The 19,480-nt window shown below is 37.6% G+C and overlaps 1 protein-coding gene and 1 long non-coding RNA gene across 6 annotated transcripts in view; both read right to left on the bottom strand.

Moving 5' to 3' along the window:
- The window catches only part of SH3KBP1 (SH3 domain containing kinase binding protein 1), a 235,112-nt gene that overhangs the window by 99,843 nt on the left and 115,789 nt on the right, over positions 1-19,480 (bottom strand). For all 5 annotated transcript variants that reach the window (XM_026120727.2, XM_064499178.1, XM_064499185.1 and 2 more), the window contains 2 exons: positions 16,991-17,097; positions 7,016-7,139 (listed from right to left, as the gene is read on the bottom strand). In XM_026120727.2, the coding sequence (XP_025976512.2) occupies positions 7,016-7,139; positions 16,991-17,097 (231 nt within the window). The remainder of the gene's footprint in view (positions 1-7,015; positions 7,140-16,990; positions 17,098-19,480) is intronic.
- LOC135323961 (uncharacterized) lies at positions 736-6,731 on the bottom strand. The gene is made up of 3 exons (XR_010385426.1): positions 6,456-6,731; positions 1,606-1,680; positions 736-1,008 (listed from the first exon to the last, which is right to left on the bottom strand). It is a non-coding gene; the product is annotated as an uncharacterized LOC135323961 (long non-coding RNA).

The following is a 19,480-nucleotide window of genomic DNA, read 5'->3' as shown; positions in this document are numbered from 1 at the left end:
CCAAAAGCTTTGAAAGCTAACGTTGCAGCAACACTGCCCAGAAAGATTAAGATTGTTAAATCAAAGGCTCCAAAGGCAGACCTTGCATCTGATTTGAAGCTAGATCTTGAAGGCAGAAGTCAAGCACCTGGGAGATTTATTTTGTAAATCCTTATTATCCACATCAGATAGGTAGATGCATCCTTAAAAACAGAGGTGATCCAAGGAGATGACGGTCTAAAACCTCTGCAAGAAGCATAGACTCTAAGCGCATGCACTTGAAGTGGTGCATAAACAGTCCTGAAGGCTGTAAGGTGAGAAGCAGGGGGAAAATGTGAAGACAACTAGCCACATGGTCTAACCCAGCCAGACCAAGAGCTTGGCTGGAAGCTCGAGAGAGAGTAGCTGCAGAAAGGAGAGGCATCCCTGTGGGCAGGGAGACCATGGAGTAGTGTCTGAGATGTAGGAAAGGGAAACACTCAGAGCTGCATGGGTCCACAAAGAAGAAACTTCAGCTTTTGTAAAAATACAAACAAACAAGTAAACTCCACAAAACAAAGCAACTCCCTCACCCAAATCTGGGTAAGTGCAAGTTAGCAGAATACAAGACTACCACTTCAATACCTCAACTTGTGCTGTAAATATTCATGACCCAAAAGTCCTCAGAGGTTGGAGAGCAAAACCCCTCATGTAGAGGAAAGGCAGAAGGGCAGCACAGCTTGGACATCCCGAGGAGAAAGCTGGCTGGGAGGAAAGTAGATGCCAAGATTAGCACAGCATCCTGCTCACTGCAGGGCAAGGTTGAACACTTTGTACTTAGTGACCTGGAGTTAGAATGTGACTCAGCAGGATCTCTTTCTGCTAGATTTCTGGATGAAGAAACAGGTGAGAAGACAAATTTCTGTCTACCTTGCTTCCTCTGTCTTGCATCTGATATCACCATCCTCTCTTCTTCTGCATTAACATGGTAGTAGAAGCATATGAAAAGCAGCATATGTTCCAGATTTCCAGAATGCAGAAGGCAAAAACCTTAATGTGAAATGAAAGTAGCTTTATATCTTTTACCTACTTCCTTTGCAGAAAAGCATATGAACCAAAATTCTGTGAGTAATTGCTGTCAAAGACAGAACGCCAAAAGAAGAACATGCAGCAAATAAAAAAAACCCCCACACACTTTGTTCTTTAAGAAAAGCAAAGCATATTTTACGCACTTAGCAACAATAAAAAAGAAATTTTATTTTTAAGCAAAACGACAATAATTCAAAGCACTGTGGTTATCAAGTCTTCATGTTTCAGGTGGCAGAAATGAGGGGACCAAATGGTCTTAATTTCCATATCTGAGACCTAAGCATCTGGTGTAATTCACAGTTTATTGTGGGCTTACAAACATACATTATATGGACATATAACATATACATGCACAGAAAGAATGAGTGCATTCTCATTGCATCAAGGATAGACAGTTCATCAGCAGCAAACTGACTTTAGCTTACAGACAGATATATGCATATAGGGTAACCGTAAGTGAGTAGCAGTGGCGCACTTCTACAAGTGTAGATAAGTCAAACAAGTACTGAGGACTAAAACTATCTTTAACACGGCTTGTTGATTTTGAAACACACTCACTGTTATAGCGTCTGTAGCTGTCAATCTTTGCCGGTGCCACTCTGTACAGAAATGTCCCTTCAAAGGCAGATTTTCCTGACAGCAGGCAAGAGAAGGAAAGAGGAGAAAAAAGAGAAGGGGCAGGGTGGGGGAGAAGAAATCGAATGACGGTAAAAAGAAGGGAGAGGAAGAGGTTTTAATCTGTACTTTCAGTGACTAACATTTTTTAAGCCTTATTAGCAAAACAACGAGAATATTAACTGAAGTATCTGATTGTACATGAAGTTAAAATATTCTCACTGCATGTATGTCAGATAAAAGAACCTCATGATTTTGCTAAAGCTGTTCTTTATTATGTCCAACAGAATGCATTGTTTCTTAGGTTTTGTCTCTTTAATTTAATTAAATGCCTCTCACATTCAGTTTCCTCATAAGGCTCAGGGAAAGCCTGAAAAAAACTAGTACTGCAGTGATGTACTCATGCTGGCTCACACTCCTGATGCAGATGTAGTACACTCAAACCAACACAGCTGACATCCAAAAATAGCATTGAAATACTCAAATTTCTTCAGTATACCAGAATCCTGTGAGCATCCGAAATACTTCATCCTTCCAAGAGGACTTACAAGAAATATTTTGGAAATCGAACCTGGTCTTTAACAATATTTAGTTGAAGGGATAGGATATCAAATTTCAAATATACCAGCTTTTCAGCCAATAGTTTAATCACTTTTTGACTCAGCACATGTTAACAAAAAAACTCAAAATACTAAAACTTAAAAAGAAAAATCCAAACAAAACCTACTTCCCATTTTAGATCTTTTAGATAACCTTTTCACCATCAAAAATATGGATTTCTTGCTTTAAAAAAAAAGGTGTAAAATTCAAGTGAAGGTAAGGGGCATAAGCAGTTGAATTATTTTAATTTTTTTTTTTTAACCTGAGCAGCACAGGCAAGAGCAAGAATATACAAATGTGAGCTTGCTGCCAACCTCACCTAGATACATTATGGTAAAAAAGACGGTCTCCAGTAGAATTTTATAGGAAAATAGTCAGTATCTGTGAACTGTCTCAACAAAGCACCACATCCATTTTGATAACAAAAATGTAGAATAGGTTTTCCTGCATATCATTCTGTTGGACTTTCAGAAAACAAAAAGCTATGCTCATTTCTATATTATAAAAAGCAGTTTGTTTGTTCTATTCTTGTTTTTTAATTAACAAAAAAAATTACCCTTCCCTTGCTTTTACAGAATAAGGAAGCAAAAAAACGGTCACAAACTAATTTTTCCAGCTTACTTTTACAAGTCACCTTTAAAAGAACACTATTAAAACATTCAAGCAGCATTTAAGAAATCAGAGAAAGGTATGTTAAGCTTCACGCCAGTCAAGAGAGCCAGAAAGGTGGGAAGAGATATCTAAAGTTTAAAAAAATAAAATACAGTAGGTTGCCTGACTGAATCACCAGTCTATCATCAGTCCTAGCTCCAGTAACCATGACTTCTTATTGGCCATCACTAAAGGGTCCTAAATATACGTTAAAGGAGGCCTTGCAATTTCTGAACAGACAGACACAAAAGATAGCAAGATATAATAGGTCACCTTTAAATGTTGTGACATTGCCACAAACATACCAAAATGCCTTTGAAATCTTCTCCCTAATACTAAGTTCTCATTCTTTCAGATACATTTCATTTGATTACATGACAAGTTCTTTGCTTCTTGAAAGGCTGTAATGACAAGATGTGGTGTTCAAAACGCTCTTAAGATTAATACACCATATCTGAAAAATCTAGAAAATAATTAAGCTTATAATTCATGTATCCATTTAACATAGTAATAAAATCATAATGTATACTTCTTGTTCATGCTGTGAAACATTCCCTCAAAGGCAAACAATGTTTTTAATTCAAGGGAATGCTTTAAAGAACAAGAAACTGTCATTCACTGTAAGGGTACCTGAACCTGTCCCTGTGTCTTTGAAGACAGAAAATTTGGCAGTCATCTTATGGCTGGAACAAACAATTTTTAGAAAATGTTTTGATCTTTTAACAACCTCACTTTCCAATTTGCTGAGCACTCACCATCTGAGGGGAAGTATTGGTTCCAAACCCTTTCAATTAAGGGGCAAATAAGTCCCACTATCAGTAATCAGAAATATTTGGGCACTTCCAAAAAGACAAGGCATTTTCAAAAAAGTGGCTTTGTTGTGAAGAAATTTTCCAAGGTTACTCTATCGCAGAGTAAGAAAAGAAACAAGGAAAATTCCTTCCTGCCATTTGCTCTGATCTGCCATAAAATTACTGTTGTCCTAGATAAAAATATGGATGCAACAAAATAATAAGAACAGACAGAACCTTTCTCTGCATTGGACCTACATACCTAAATTCCCATCAACTCTATTTTATATTCCACACAGAAGACGGAAGCTCCTGTGTGGGTCATAAGCAAAGGACAGAGAAATACACATTTTTATTAACCTTATTCTTAAAAAGCAAAGTTAGACCATTTTTCTCTTCCTTATTTCTTCCACTATGAGTTCAGCAAAAATTGTATTTGTTTGTCCAAAAAAGACTCTCTCTAGAGAGAGTCAGTAAAATGTAATTAAAACCAAATCTAAGTAATACTCTTGTGTTTGCACAGTGTACTTTCTCCAAAGCTCCCATACTGCTTTCCCAAATCTTGTAGTAAACCTGCCAAGTATTGTCCTATCCACTTCGTAAGCTGGGTTAAAGCGTTGAAGGCTGCTGCTTAATATTTCAGAGCCGAAACCCAGTTCGTTATAGGTGCCTCCAGCAGCTCTGCAGAGCCTCAATGACCACCCAATGTTCTGCCTCAGCGCACAGGTCCAACTACTCAGAGCTGATTGTTCACCCAGAATATAACTTAATCATCTAGAATTCACATTTGAGACTTCTGTCTTACAAGTCCGGTGATACAGACTGTACACATATTCAAACACTGTTTCCAGAGAAATAAAAAGGAGCTATTAAGGATTCAAGGTACTGTCACATCTTGTCATCCACAGAGGAAAGAGTTGATTTAGAGGCATCAATGTACACCCTTATGAGATGCTACCTAGAGCACTTCAATAGGTATATTGGAATAATGCACAAATCTTCCAGGATTTGCTGGTTTGTTTTCTGTTTTTCTGTATTTTAAGAATAAACATGGATACATGAAATTTATCATGGCCAGTCACTTTTTAAATGCAGGATATACAAGCTTACTCAAATTTCTGCGATTTTATTATGAAGATTTTCAAATACAGATAATCAGGGTACCTGAATGTAGCTCATAAATACCTCATAAATTACCATGTGTTAGAGAGTAATATCTGTAACAACTCCAGAAAACCATCTAGAAAAAACTGAGTTGATTCGTAATTCTGCTAGGGGAATGCGGCTCTTAATTTGATGATGTCAGTTTAAAAGAAAAAACAAAAACATTAAAACTCTGCAAGAATCTCAGTACTCAATGAGACTCTTTCTCTCGCTTTGGACGTTTACAGTATTCTTCTGTTTTACAAGTATTTTGCCAAACTAGCTCCTGAATAACACACGATCTTAGCTAGCCACAAAGCTCCTCCATAGAGTCAAATGACACACAATAAAATGAGAAAACCCATCTCTCAGCTATAGTTATCTTCAATTTAGTTAAAGAGGTAAAACCAAGATTTATGTTGACAGTATCTTCTCAATTCGAGCCTTGCAACTTACAGGTTTCACTGACCAGTCAGAACCAGCAGGCAAAACGGGCTGTTTGAACTAATCGATAAGCATACGCCATTAGGGATGTTGGCGAAACAATCTGATGTTCTGTGGCTGCTTCCACACTGTCAAGTGGATGTTTTTATTAAAAGGCATTTCTAGGCTGTGCACTATAAACTAAATTTTACCAGATTACCTGGGGAAGGAATATCTTTTCATTTGGACAGGCGAAATCAGGGACTCCATCCTGAACATTAGCATTTACCTTTGTCATTTATAGAGTACTAAGCACTACAAAATGCATGGCCAAAACTACATCTACACAATTAGCTCTTCCAAGACTCATTACATTTATAATGAAAGAAATACTTAATAGTGTATACAGGTTTCAGAGAGCAGTTTGCCATCTCACTGAAGTGCGCAACTTCACTTAATGCCCTTTTGCCCTTTCCATCATGCTAAAATTACTAACTCCTTTAAAAATATTTTCATTCCAGCTTAAAGCACTGTTACCCAAAAATATCATTAGCAGCACTGACCACATGACTATGTGACCAATGCCACTATACACGAATGCTACTCCATGATAAAAACAATATGAAAAAATTTCATCATCGCAAAAGTCAGGCTTTTCAGAACCTTACTTGTGTGGGATGGAATACAGCTAATAAATTTGCCTTGAATGGAAAAATGAAGTAAAGGTACTATAATGAGTTTCTACATCTCACTGATATAGTGAACTATTAATTAGGCTTTGCGAAGTTTACATTGAAATAAGCTAACAAAAATCTTGGAAGCCCTTTCACTTTCGCCCATTGCAGAGATATCAGAAGAATACTATATGGCAATGAACATCATCACTGCTGAAAACAGTATACAGGCCACAAAGAAAGGACTTGGCAGGTAAATGGGGAATTATCCTGAAATATGTAAAGAGAGTCCTTTTTTTTTTTCTTTTAATGAAAGATTCTTGACCACTGACTTAGAAGATAACATCAAGAATATTTGTTTGAAAAACAGAAAAACAACATGACCAATAAGTGCCTATTTCTTATACAAGCATATTTTCAGTTCAGGTTATTCTTCAAGGGAAGTTATAAATAAGACAACCCATTACTATGCTTAACTATTGCAAACTTAGTTATCAAACATGCTTTTCACCTGCAGCAGTACTGGCCCACTGTAAGTGGGAGAACAAAGTCCATGTCCCAGTTCTGGCCTTTTTCCCTTTGGCTGCAGGGGCAGTGGGTGACGGAGGTGATAGTAACATGCTCAGCACCTGGAGGGAAAAAGTGCCGCATGTCCCACACCAATAATTATGAATCTTAAATCTACTGGAGTCATTAAAGAAGGCATGGCACTTCAATCCCTTGTTTAAATAAGCAGAGACACTTTGTAGACCTTTGGTTATTTTGCTCAGCTTCCACCTCTAAAGACAAAAAAAATTAAAAAAAAATCACTTTGAAATACAAAGCCAATAATCATCATTGCCTTCTTTGTTCTTGGTCTGTCACAGCTGGGCAGGTTTTAACACAAAGTATTACAACTCAGACAGCATTGCCAATATTCACTTAGCATCATCATCTCTTCACAGTATGAACTAAAAACAAGGCATTTGAAAACACATCCAAGCAAGAGATAAGAATAGAATACCCTATCAGCATGTTAGGGGGTGAACACAGAGACTTATATACAGAACGTCAACAATGTTTTTTCCTTACTTGGCTTTATTTGCTCTTCCAGTGCTATTCCAACATCATCAGAATCAGACAGTTCCTTTATGAAGTTGGAAGGAAACATGCCAGTCTTTCCATTAAGTATGCCTTCCCACCAGCCCTCCTCCACCTGCACCGAGACAGAAACAAAATAAAACATATGTTTTAACATATACATCACTTTACAGAATTACACTAAATACAAGCTTTTAAATAAAAATGAAAGTAATGATTTTGAGCAGTTATGACCATCTTATCTATGTGTGATTTACACATTATAAAAGCTTAAATTCCCTAAGTAGGCAATGGGAAAGGAGAAATGCCTGCAAAGGGCTATCCAGAGAATCTAAATTAGATATCAGAAATTAAGTCATGTGAATACTCCTGCTTTCCCCATCCTAATCAGAAATACTTTATTTTAGAAATTATGAATTTTGCCACTTCATTAATGTGTAAAAGTAAGAAATCTACAGAGAACAGAGAATAGAAAGAACAGTATGAAAGCATATTCTCCAGAAGAGTTACGAGGAACTACTGAAATAAATAATAATGAAATGGTCAGAAGGAGGAGAGATACTTCCCAGCCCAATCCCAGGAGAAAGTATCACCTAAAAATGACTAATTGCCCCCTGTATAACCCATTCAGGATGGAAAGGCAGTGTCATACTATGAAATGACAGCCCTTAAAAACCAGATGCCTTTAGGTTCTAATTGGACAGAAAGAAATGACCTACCCTCTGCATCAGCTAAGCGCATCCTTGACAGATAAATCATCATCTATCAGACACTGTCTATTCATCAAAAAATGACAGCATTAGTCTGTGAAATATTAACCTCCTATAGTGCTTGACCCATCTCTTTCCTGTCCCTCCCCCAAACAAAAATTATGAAAATAGGCAAGTTTACAAACTGAGAGCGTTCACATTTACTGTTAAAAAACAACTGCCCCCACATCTTAAATGGTACCAGTTAATTGCTATAAAAAGTGTGTTTTGTATCACCTATCTGTTAAAATCTCAAGCTCTTACAAAATAAATCTGTTATTTAATGTGTTCTCATTATATAATACAAGCAAATATTTCCTCAAAGTACAGAGGAAGTGTTAAATTTTTTTTCAGCTTAGCTACATGCCGTGAGGTACAATTCTACTTATAAGCAAATTGTTATTACTTCAGGAGCCTTTTGTGTGTTTTCTTCTTTCCCCCTTTAGTACATTCCTCATCTTTTCTTTTTTTTTCGCTTTAATTTGAAGCAGTTCAGAGAAGCACAGCTACTTTCATTTAATCTCAGTACCCACTCATGAAAAAAACTTTTTTTTTTTTTAATGCATCAGTAGTATCAGGGAGGTCAAGCACAACTTTGGGAATAATGGCTATAATCGTGCTGCTACTTCCAAGAGTAGAATACATACAAATCACCCAGTGGCTTCAATCAAAAGTTTTCACATGATACTCTAAAAGGCTCTAAAAAGTAATATTTGTTTTTGTTTTCTCCAGAAACTGTAAACCATACGGAAAATTGAAACTGTTCGAGCCACCACAGTTAGTGGACTCTACTAATTATAATTCTGAATATCTATATATTTAGATATGGTTATATAGAAAATACACAAAACAGCTAAAGCTCCTTGAACTATAAAATATTTCAATTTTTCTAATGCACTATTCCCAGACGGCGCTATTGATTAGAGCTAAACATTATACCATAAGTGCATTAGCCGATTGACCAGAAGATTAATCACAATGGAATTACTCGGTCAAGGTCCCTGCTCTGCAAGACGCTGAGACTACTTAGCGAAAATACAGTGACCAGTACCACTAAGTTCCATCTTTCTCTCAAGTAATTTTCTCTTGCATACTTCTTCCAGTATAACACTTGAAAATTTCCTTATAAGTTAACATTAGCACTCTTCATGTCTGAATCTGTTTACGAGTGAATCTCCATGTATGTATACAGAAATACACATACACAAAGGTCTATAGATAGATAAATCTAAATTAGACATGAGTATACCTAAACATTTATTAGCTTATTATAAGTTTTATAGCTGATACAAGGATGAAATATCTGAAAATATCCTGCCATATTCCATAAACTTACCAATTAAAGAAAAATCTGAAGCCAAAAATAAATTCTTGCCAAAATAAAATGCAGAATGACGTTAGCAAGACAGCATAGGTCCAGGTCTGGACTTCCCAAGGATTTATTACAAAATCTTCATCAAAAGCATCAAAAACTGTAGTATTGTTTAACATTGTAGCTACATGCTTTTACCAACTTCAAAACACCTCAGCTAGAGATTAATCCATAAAACAAAAAAGACACTAAAATGCCCCAAGGATTTAGTTATCTCAAATTGAAGCAATCCATTGCCATACGGTTTGAAATGTCACAATAACTCTTAGCCAATAAACCCTTACAAATGAAAATGTATTATTCATGCGGATAGTCTATCTGGAGGTACAAGCACTCAATAAAATTTGACACTGTACTAATATAAAAAAGTGCTTTCAAAATTTATACATATAGGGCCTAATTTATGTGCAGCATTCATGTGCTAAACCAAATGAAGAACAAAGAGGAGGATTTGTTTCAGAACTCAGTGTCCCTCCACCAGAAGAAACACTCTGCTATTGATAGTATCATACAGACCAGACATAAGTTCAGTCTGAACATGAAGCTTTTGTTTTTAAGTAAGAAAAATGTAATGTTTTCAGTCTGCCAAATATAAGTGGCTACAACTAGAGGTACTTTCAAGATGTGTTTTCCATGTGCTGTATCTGTTCACTGCTTTTTGGAAAGGCACAACATGTCCTCATCTTGCCAAGCCTTTATGCTGCCAGTCCTGCTGTCACACCACGTTTTGAGAGCAGCAGAATAAACGAGGCTGACCAGGGAGACTTCATTAGCCCACCGCATAGAGTTATGGAAGTAACACATTCAGCCAACTGCAACTCAGTCAGTGTAAAACGTGTGGCAGGGACGGCTCTGACAGCAGACAGCTATACTCAGTCCCATGACTGTATGTGATTGAACGAGATAGCAACTAGGATACAACCAGAGAAATGGTGCACCACTTCCACAGAAATACATTCCATTAAGAAGCCTTGCCTTTGGGATTTAAAGGGGAAATTAATCTCCATAATAATTAAACACCATTCAAATGTTCTTTTAACATCATTGAGGTTTTTTGTTTTGTTTTGTTTTTTTTACTGTTTCCATGGAAGAAAGAATACTTGTACTATGTTTTTAATTAGATTACTCATTCAGTAGAGCTTTGTCTGATGTAAATGAGGTGGGTTTTTTTAAACTATAGTCCAGATACAGAAGAAGAGCATTCAAAACACACTGTTGACTTTGTTAGAAGGTGAGTGTTCAATCAAATTGTGAGATTCTACTACACAATAACAACCCAGACTGGAAAGACAGTAAGAGAGTCTAATAGTTACTTTTAGTTATAAATAATAATACAAATAATCTTATAATAATAATAAAGAAATGTTCAAAATAGATATCATGCGGGCAGATAGGGGGAAAAAACACAGAGCGCTAGACTGCTGAGCCACTTGGGCAGCAAGTAGTACTCAAATGGGTGCACAGGTGCTAGGACACTTAGCTTCTTAGCTAATCGAGAAAGATGTCTTGAAATCAACCTATTTCCAGGTTTAAAGTATAGAAAAAGAAAGTAATACGACGTCAGCAATTCAAACCTTCAGGCAAACCTAATGGCTGTATTTCAGACTGAGAATGCAGTTGCTGGGTCTGCAACTGTACTGCAGTCAACGAAAGCAAAACTACTGCGGAGGGTCAGCAGGACTACAATACTAAGATATTCCAAAACCGAGGAGACATTACTTTCCATGCTTTCTAGGATTTCCCTTCATGACCAATACAGTCTCAAACAAGCAGCTCTGCTTTACAGCACATCTCCCGTTAAAGAAAGAAGTTTCAGAGGGAGTATCAGCCTGACAGCACAATATATCTCTTTTTGTTGCAAGCCTGGAAGCACCTTCCCTTCAGGGGAACTGTAACGCCTGTAGTTCCACAATGGGACATCTTGAAAGAGCAGGAAATGTTGTGGCCAACTGTCAGCATTTTCTTGGCTGGATATCTGAGACCGGCACAGATATCTCAGGATATCTGAGACCGGCACAACTACTCGCTTACACCTTTCTCTAAAATCAATAGTCTAAAGTTGTTAAATGATTAAAATACTCAGTTCTTTGGAATCGCTGCCCAAAACATATTTCCAATAAACTTCTGCATCTGCCTGTTCCACAAGCTTTTCTACAAGCTTCAATTTTGCCCATTACGTTTTAGCACTGCCAACAGACTGCTTCTGGCCCGGCCAGGGCCAGCGAGGAGGGAGGCTCCAAATCAGGAGGGTTTTAGGCACAAAAAGGCCCTCTGGGTCACAAGAAAGTCTCTGTGACTCTACATTTCATAAATATTCTTCTAAAATAGGATTCTTCTAAAAGATTTTTCTCTTTCTTTCAGAAATAAAACACAGCCCCAGGAGTAACAGCAATGTCAGAGGGAGGCAACGGGAAGAAGCAAAGCCCAAGGTCAGACTGAAGGGCTGAAACACGGACAGCAAAATTTCCTTTGCTGAAAGAGAACTAGATAAAAACAAACAAAAACCCCCCTTATCTTATAAGTCCTGAAGGAAGATCGTGAGCTCAGAGGACAAAAGAAACCATATTTTGAAGGGAAATAAAATTAGGTTCCCAAAAGGTGAGCTAAACAAAATAAACCAAACTCACAGCCAATGGGAAAAGAAGTGTTGGTAACAGATGTCTCCTGAATATGGTATCTAGAGTGCCACTTCATGGCTTGTTTTGGGACTGCATTTGGGGGAGTCACCCATGAGATGCCTGCCAGTCCCTGAGGTTCTGCTACAAAACATCTAAAAGCTGTTTGATAACTCAGGTGCAGAAGGGAAGAAAGAAAAGCTGCAAAGCACCTTGAACTACATGCTCGCTCCGGCTTCTGAGTTCTTGATTTCAGCATGTCAAAATGTTTTGTGTGTGTGTGTGTGTGTGTGTGTGTGTGTGTGTGTGTGTGGTTTTTTTTAAACACCATCATCTATGTCAGAAACTGAGGGACAGAGAAAGCAATCACACAGAACTGGAATGACCCTAAAATTTGCACCTTTAGATCCACAGGAGAGCTGTCTACCACATGAAGTAACCAAATAAGCAGTAGTCATAGCAGTCTCTGTGAACTGCTTTTTAGAAAAACACCTTGCCACAAGATTTTACAGAAAAGTAACCAAGAGACTTGGAGCCTCAGCATTCATTCCCGGCTGTTTTCTTGCAGTATTACACAATTCTGTACTTGTGGCACAGACTGCTCTTTCCCACCATTACAAATCCTCCTTTCAACGCCATAGCTGTCAAAGTGAATTATTATAGGGAAAGTCTAGCTCAATTCCCAGTGTTAAATCTTGTTCTTGAAAACGGGTTTGAACCGCCTCATCTCATTTGCACGGAAAAACCATCAACCTTGCCCAAAACAAGCACTAGATTGGTAAAAATTCAGTCTGCATTTTCATAATCGCAAATGAGTTTATTACAGGATTTTACAACATAATATATGGCAATGTTAACTAAAAGTGGGAGAATGAATTCTGCCGGAAGGCTCACTTCTCAGTGGGATGAGGCCACAGGGTATATTGTGGTACAAGGACAGAATAACCCCAAAAGCAAGCCGGTTCAGCACTGCAGTGTGACATGCCAAGTGCTGCTCTTCCGATGCTGCGGGTTAATTGTCTGGCAGTCCATGAACGCACAAGGGTGAAATGTAATTGGAATTCAGATATTTGCATTTAATAAGGCAGTTAGTTACAGTTGTATTTTGGGACAACTGCAATTAGAGTTATAGCTAATGAGCTAGGAAAATTAATGACAACCGAAAAGCTATCAATCACCCACTAAACATGAACATAAACAAGGATGAGAATGCTTCTCTTGTTAGTTTCAAATATATTTTTAATTTAGGTTTGTTAATTAATTTCTCATGGGTATCAGTCTCTGTGCAGTTAGAGAAACCTCTAGCTTCACAACAAGCATTTTTATCTATTATTACGAATGTTTGATCTTATTATAATTAATTTCCACTTTATTTAGAACAAAGAGGAAGGAACTGTGAATTTTAAACATCTACCGTCTTCAAGGATATCTATCTGGTGACATTTTAAACCCCAAAAGCAAAGTTCACACAGTTTGTTCAGCAGTTCAAATACTCTCAAAGAATTATAATCTCACAATTCAAAAGCAATTACTTCATTTTTACAAAACACAAACCTAGCATCTCAGACTCTCACTTGGTGTTGTGTCAGCCCACTGTACAGCCCCAAAACACTTCTACCACAACAGCAGTTTCCAATAGTGTCTACCCACTGCTAGCATAACAAACCTCCTTAAAAACGATCTTGTCCAGCCTATTGGCACCAGGAGCAGGAATCGGTGGCAGCTTTAGACGCTGCTGCCCCTTGGGCGTTTGTTAGCACCTGAAGCAGAGCTGAGAGAAGGGAAGATGCCCTTGGCATCTGCACTAATACCCACCTGGGGATTAGTGTATGACCTTCACTGGGGGTCCTGGGAGACCCACTTGGGCACCTACAGCAGAAGCTGAGGGGAAAACTTGTGTTCCCTTCTACCAATCCTCTTCTGGAAGCACCAGCTTTCAAGGGGAGAAGGGGGTCAACCCTCACAGCTAGATCTTAAGACCTTGGCTAAGGAATCTCAGTTCCAAAAATTGCACAAGCTAATCACTAAAACACCTCTCATCCCATTTGTAACAACCGGTTCTTTTACAGATGAAACCAAATTAGCGCAGCAAAACCAAAATCAGCTTTTATTTGCAACGGGGAAAGCCTAATGGGTTGTCAACCATAAGTGCATTTTTAAACACATTTTAAGCTAAATAACTGCATAAAGACTACATAGGCAGTACTTTGATCTAAAGAATATCTGTTTTTGTTAACCTTAAGTCAGTTAGGAACTATTTATTTTATACTACAATAAACAACTAAATCAAAATCCACAGAGATTTGAAAAGATTAATCTAAATCAATTTAAAACTAATTATTTCAACTGATCAACTTTCTTAGACAAATGCAGTAAAATACTACCTCAGGAATTTAAGACCTTTTACTCATGAATAAAAAGATCTGGCAGGAGAAAGGAGTGACTGAAAATGGAAAATGAATGACCATTCAGCCACAAGAAATTCCAATTACTCACTGAGCCACTGTAAATAATGCCAAAGATGCTATCGCTCAGTTTTTCCATCTTGAATAATGACAAACCAAATTGATTGGGGATTATTTTTTGATGACTATGTCAGCAAATTTTCATGAATATTTTGCAAGAATTGCATGTGTATATATTATTTACAATCACACAGCATGATTGGGCCCTTCCTAAAAATCTTTTCATATATTTTCATATATTTCAGATATTTTCACAACTGAGAAAGCTATATTCTTTTTAAAAAATAAGGCATTCATACCAAACATCTATCTTTTGAATTAGGGAGAGTGGTATAACGCCAGAAACACTGTGAATCATATTCCGAATGCAATGACTTTTTAAGCAGCTTCCCTTACAAGCAGAAGGATAAACACTGAAATAAGTAAACTGGTTGGTGCAGCTTTCTACACTAAATAAAGTTCCTGTTTCAAGAGAAATTCTGCCCTACTTTTTCTAGGAATTAACACCAACACGACAAGGGCAGATGAGGAAGTAATAATAGCAACAATTCAACATCAACTGCTCTGTATCAACCGTGATGAAAACAAAGTTCACATAATAACACTTCCTGAGGTGTTGACAATTACTCCTTTATCTCCCTTGTTCCACCAATTGATCTAGTTCCACCCAGCAAAGTTGGATAATGTCCTGGATTGTATGACTGCACCAGATGATGCCTGATGAGGCAAACCGTGTTTCAGTAACTGATAGGACAGGGTATCTATCCCCTTAGGACAAAGCGGGCACAGCCTGGCCTAGGCCAGGGACTCCGCATCTACCTCTACTTATGGCCAACCGTTCAAGCTAGTCGTGAACAGTCCTCTTCCATGCTACAGTTAAACTAATGCCAGGATCACAGGCCCTTGTCCTGTCGAACAAAAAAGCAGACAGTAAACTTTCTTAAAAGCTGAGAGTTGGCAAGTTTGCAAAGCTTCCTCCAACCATAGCAATTCAAGGCACAATTATGACTTTAAGACTACAACTTTGTAGCTAGCAATCCAGGTGGGTTTCCAAATTATTTAAAAGTCCTACTTGCAAAAAACATACCCTTTACTGTAAGCATAAACATGCAAGTAGGGAGGCATTTCATTTCCATAATGCTACATCTTTGAATTTTGATGCAAACATTTTCAGCTCATTTGAATTTAAATAAATCTGCTATTTATAATTAAGGTTTAAACCTGTAAGATGACACAAGACACATCTCATGAGAGAACTCTAGATGTCTCAACTAAATTATTTAATCATACAATTCATTAGATAGAGATAATTCTTTGGTTGGAAGCAGTTTGTATGCCGTTGCTTTGCTCTTCAGAAACACAGAATTAAAAGCCTTAAGTAGGGAAATGGATGGAAGATATTCTTGTGGTCATGTGAGGTCAAATATGCTTCCAATTGCACAATGAAAAGAGCTCAAGTGCTACCATGAAAACTATTATAATAATTGGTTTACACTGTCTAAAGTATGCTCATCACACAATGAAAAGAGCTCAAGTGCTACCATGAAACTTCTTATAATATTGGGTTTACACTGTCTAAAGTATGCTCTCAAATATCTCATTATCTTGACATCTACATTACAACTCTGCTCACAGTCAGAATAAGGTTAGTGAAGTGACATATCATGTCTGGTTCCAGGAAGAACATTGTACAGAGCTGGTGTGTGCAGCTAAGTTAAAAGAGAAACAGTGATCACTAAGTTTCTTGCATTTCGATGTGATAATTTAATCTCTCACAAGAAAAATACTGGATGTCATGTAGATTGCAGTACAACTTATATTCTTTTAGAATGATTTTTTTAAGTGTCAGATACATAAAAAAGAAAACAAATCATTTACTCTTGACAGGAAAATAAATGTTGACTTACTAGCTGCTGAGTCACAGGAAAAAAATCCTATGAACAAATCATAAAAGATGAAACATATCCCTTATTTTATTCTTGATCAGACTAAGATCTTTTTAAATACCTTTTAAAAGCTAAGCTAAATAAAGACTAAATGATTTTGAATGCATTCTACTTAAGGCTTCACGTTAGCATTTCAAATTTTGGTCCATATGTTATCTAGCTCAACAATGTGACTTCTAAAAACTCTGATGGAACAAAAATTGAAGGTATAAGGAATGAACAGCATTCATTGCTGCTGCAACCAGATGCACTCATGCAGACCAACTTTCATTATCTTTGTCTAAATTATCACAATTTGTTCCTGGACTTTCTAAGAGATTTGCATCCTTTTTCTAGGTCCACTGCCACCCCGAATCTTCAGTCTGTAAAAAATTTTATTTTTTTTATTTTTTAAATCTGATTACATTAAAATGAAATTGTCAAAATTGGAATACAAAGATGACAAAAGGTGAATGTCATGGCTGAATTCTCGAGGGCTCCAAGTAAATTTCTCAAATCTGTTTTACTTGGTAAAGGCAATTCATCTCTGTGGCTGGCTTACTACAATCAGGCAGAGTTTTTCCTGCTATCATCTTGTTCTTCAGAGATATAAACTCAATAGCACTGTAGCACAAAGTCTGAGCTTTTTCCCTATACAGAATTCAGAAGCAACATCTGATGGAGTAAAAGCAGCAGAATCACTATTGGGGAAAAAAAAAAGATGCTCACAAAAAACATCTGGTTTAAATTATGTCTTAAGATACATTACATCGAAGAGCTTACCGTGCACAAGACATGCCAGTATTGTGTGCATGTATACTCCATTAAAGATCTACTTACCTCTCCAACAACTTCAATGATGTCACCAACTTTTAATTCCAGTTCATCTTCATTCTGAGGCATATAACTGAAAGCCACCTGACATCTTCTTCGCCTGTTTCTCTCTCCTGGTGGATATGAAAGAGACAGGGAGTTTGTGAAATGAAAGTAATATTCCACATCAAACACAAGCCATAGGATAGGATTAAAGATGAAGTATAGTTCTTTGAGCACTATTAAAACAATCTGAATGTTTGCAATGCTTACCACACATGCTTAGGGCTAATTAACAAGAAAAGAGTAGAGCAGTGCATTATGGGGCATATTATTTCTTTCAACTACTTATCTAATTTGATGCAATTAATACCACACAGCATTTGGGTGAAAATAAATTGTATTTTTTTTTCTTTCTGTGACATTACTCAACAACCAAAACTTAACAAATAGATATTGCCTCCAAGCAACAAGATAAAAGAACTTTATCCAAGAGGATTGTTCCAGGTATATTTGCTACAGTTTCTCTTCTAGGTAATGCTCCATGCAAATGGTGCAGGCAAATCCAGGAATGGGGGAAAAAAAAAATCCAAAAACTTGTGTGATTTTTCCTCACATGGAAATAAGCTCTCAATTGATGATTTTGTCCTATATCTTTATTTTTCATAATTCTTTCAAATATCTATATTCCTCTCACTAACTTTATGTGTATATATAATATATATAAATATGTGTGTGTGTGCCTACAAATACACACATTTATAAGCTGCATATTTATACACGAATATAAGCTTAAAGGAAACAGAAGGAAAAACCCTTCCAACCCCCCCCCCCCCCCAAGCTAGTGGTGTCATTGCATTAGGGTGCTCAAGGCATGCTAATCTTGATAATCAACCAGCCATCAAGAATGATGTCAGATCTCCAGCTTGGACACCCAGGCTCCCATGAAAAGCTGGTGTGAGGGTGCAGCTTTGAACACAACACTGGAGAGAGGCTTGAATTCGTAGCTCTGAGTAACAGTAAGACCCTTTACCTGACCCTTCTGCCATCACATTTTTCAGCAAGACAGACAAATGAAAAGACCCACTCTCGGAACTTTGTTTGCCAAATCCACAACACAGGTATGATTTATAGTTGTATGATCTGCAGCAGAGTGGAGGAGAGAACCTCCCCAAATTAAGTTGCTGAAGCAAGTTGAAGGAAGACTCGCTGGAATGAAAGAATCGTAACCATGCTGAGATATGGAGGAGGAGGAGGCAGAGAGAGATAAACCACTCAAAACTCAGAATTCGCGGATTCACCTCTTCCCTAGAAGCTTTGCAATGTAGAAACCATACTATGTCATATTATTTTTACATACAGATGCACACATGCACACATATACATACACTCCACACGAATAAAAATAGCGTATGAGAAAGTACATTTAGCTGTTAGCTAAGGCCTACCAAAATCAGCTGTACAAACACTGTCTGAGAATGGCCTCAAACTGACATTAAATTACAAAAATGGATCTCATGGTCAGTTTATTATTTCCCCTGCAACAGCATTCCCTGATAATACTACCTACCCTAGGATGAACAGGTAATAAAGTCACAGAACAGTTTGTTTGTTTTTTTAAAGAAAATCTGTTAGCTAAAAGTAGAGAAAGAAGGCAGAGGGGAAAGTATTGAATTTGGCTACGTTACGACGACATTTTTTACCGCCACTGTAACACTGCATGAACAACAGCTCTTTCAGTGTTAAAAATCAATGCCTTCATGCCATGTAACCAAACTTGCTCAAATTGGCTTTTTCCCCACCTACAGATGACTGTTCAGTCTTACCATTTAAATTACACTGAACCTAAACTGACAGTTTTACGCAACTGCATCCAAAATAACTTAAATATAAGTATCTCCTGTATCAAGTGCTTCTTCAATTGTGCAAAAGAAAGATGGTTATTTTTCCTAAAGATAACATTCCCACTGTATGATTTCTAACATCAAGTAGTGACTGTTGACTGATGTGACAAATGTCCATTGCCACAGTACCTTATAATCAATATTGTGCGACTTCTGGGTGAATATCTTTGAGACTGCTGGGAGAGCAAGAAATAAAAAACACCTCTGGATGTTCATGTTAAAACTGTATGAATCCCTTCCCCCTCCAGTACAGGTTTTATGACTGCTACGGAAAATCTAGAGAACGGCTGCATTTTTTGCTATTGATGAAATGACAAGATCAGATGCTCAAAGGCAGCAATGGTGGCAGAGCGACTCATTGAAAGCCTGAGCAGCTCCACGAAAGCCGCAGCTCCAGGGGGCTGGAGTGCCAGCCCTAGGCACCGCTGTGCATTCTGCTCCTCACCTCATGCTGCCACCAAACGCTGAAGCAGAGAGAAAGGCAGGCTAGCCCTGCAGCACGCCTGTGCTCGGTGGGTACATGCGACAACGTGGATAAGGTACACAACGGAGGAAGAGACTCAGGGTTTTCCTTCACCCCGGCTTCTGATGTGCCTCACACTCAAAAGACCCT

This window comes from Dromaius novaehollandiae, chromosome 1 (assembly GCF_036370855.1).
Source record: "Dromaius novaehollandiae isolate bDroNov1 chromosome 1, bDroNov1.hap1, whole genome shotgun sequence".
Lineage (NCBI taxonomy): Eukaryota > Metazoa > Chordata > Aves > Casuariiformes > Dromaiidae > Dromaius > Dromaius novaehollandiae.
This window is presented reverse-complemented; position numbering and strand designations above follow the sequence as displayed.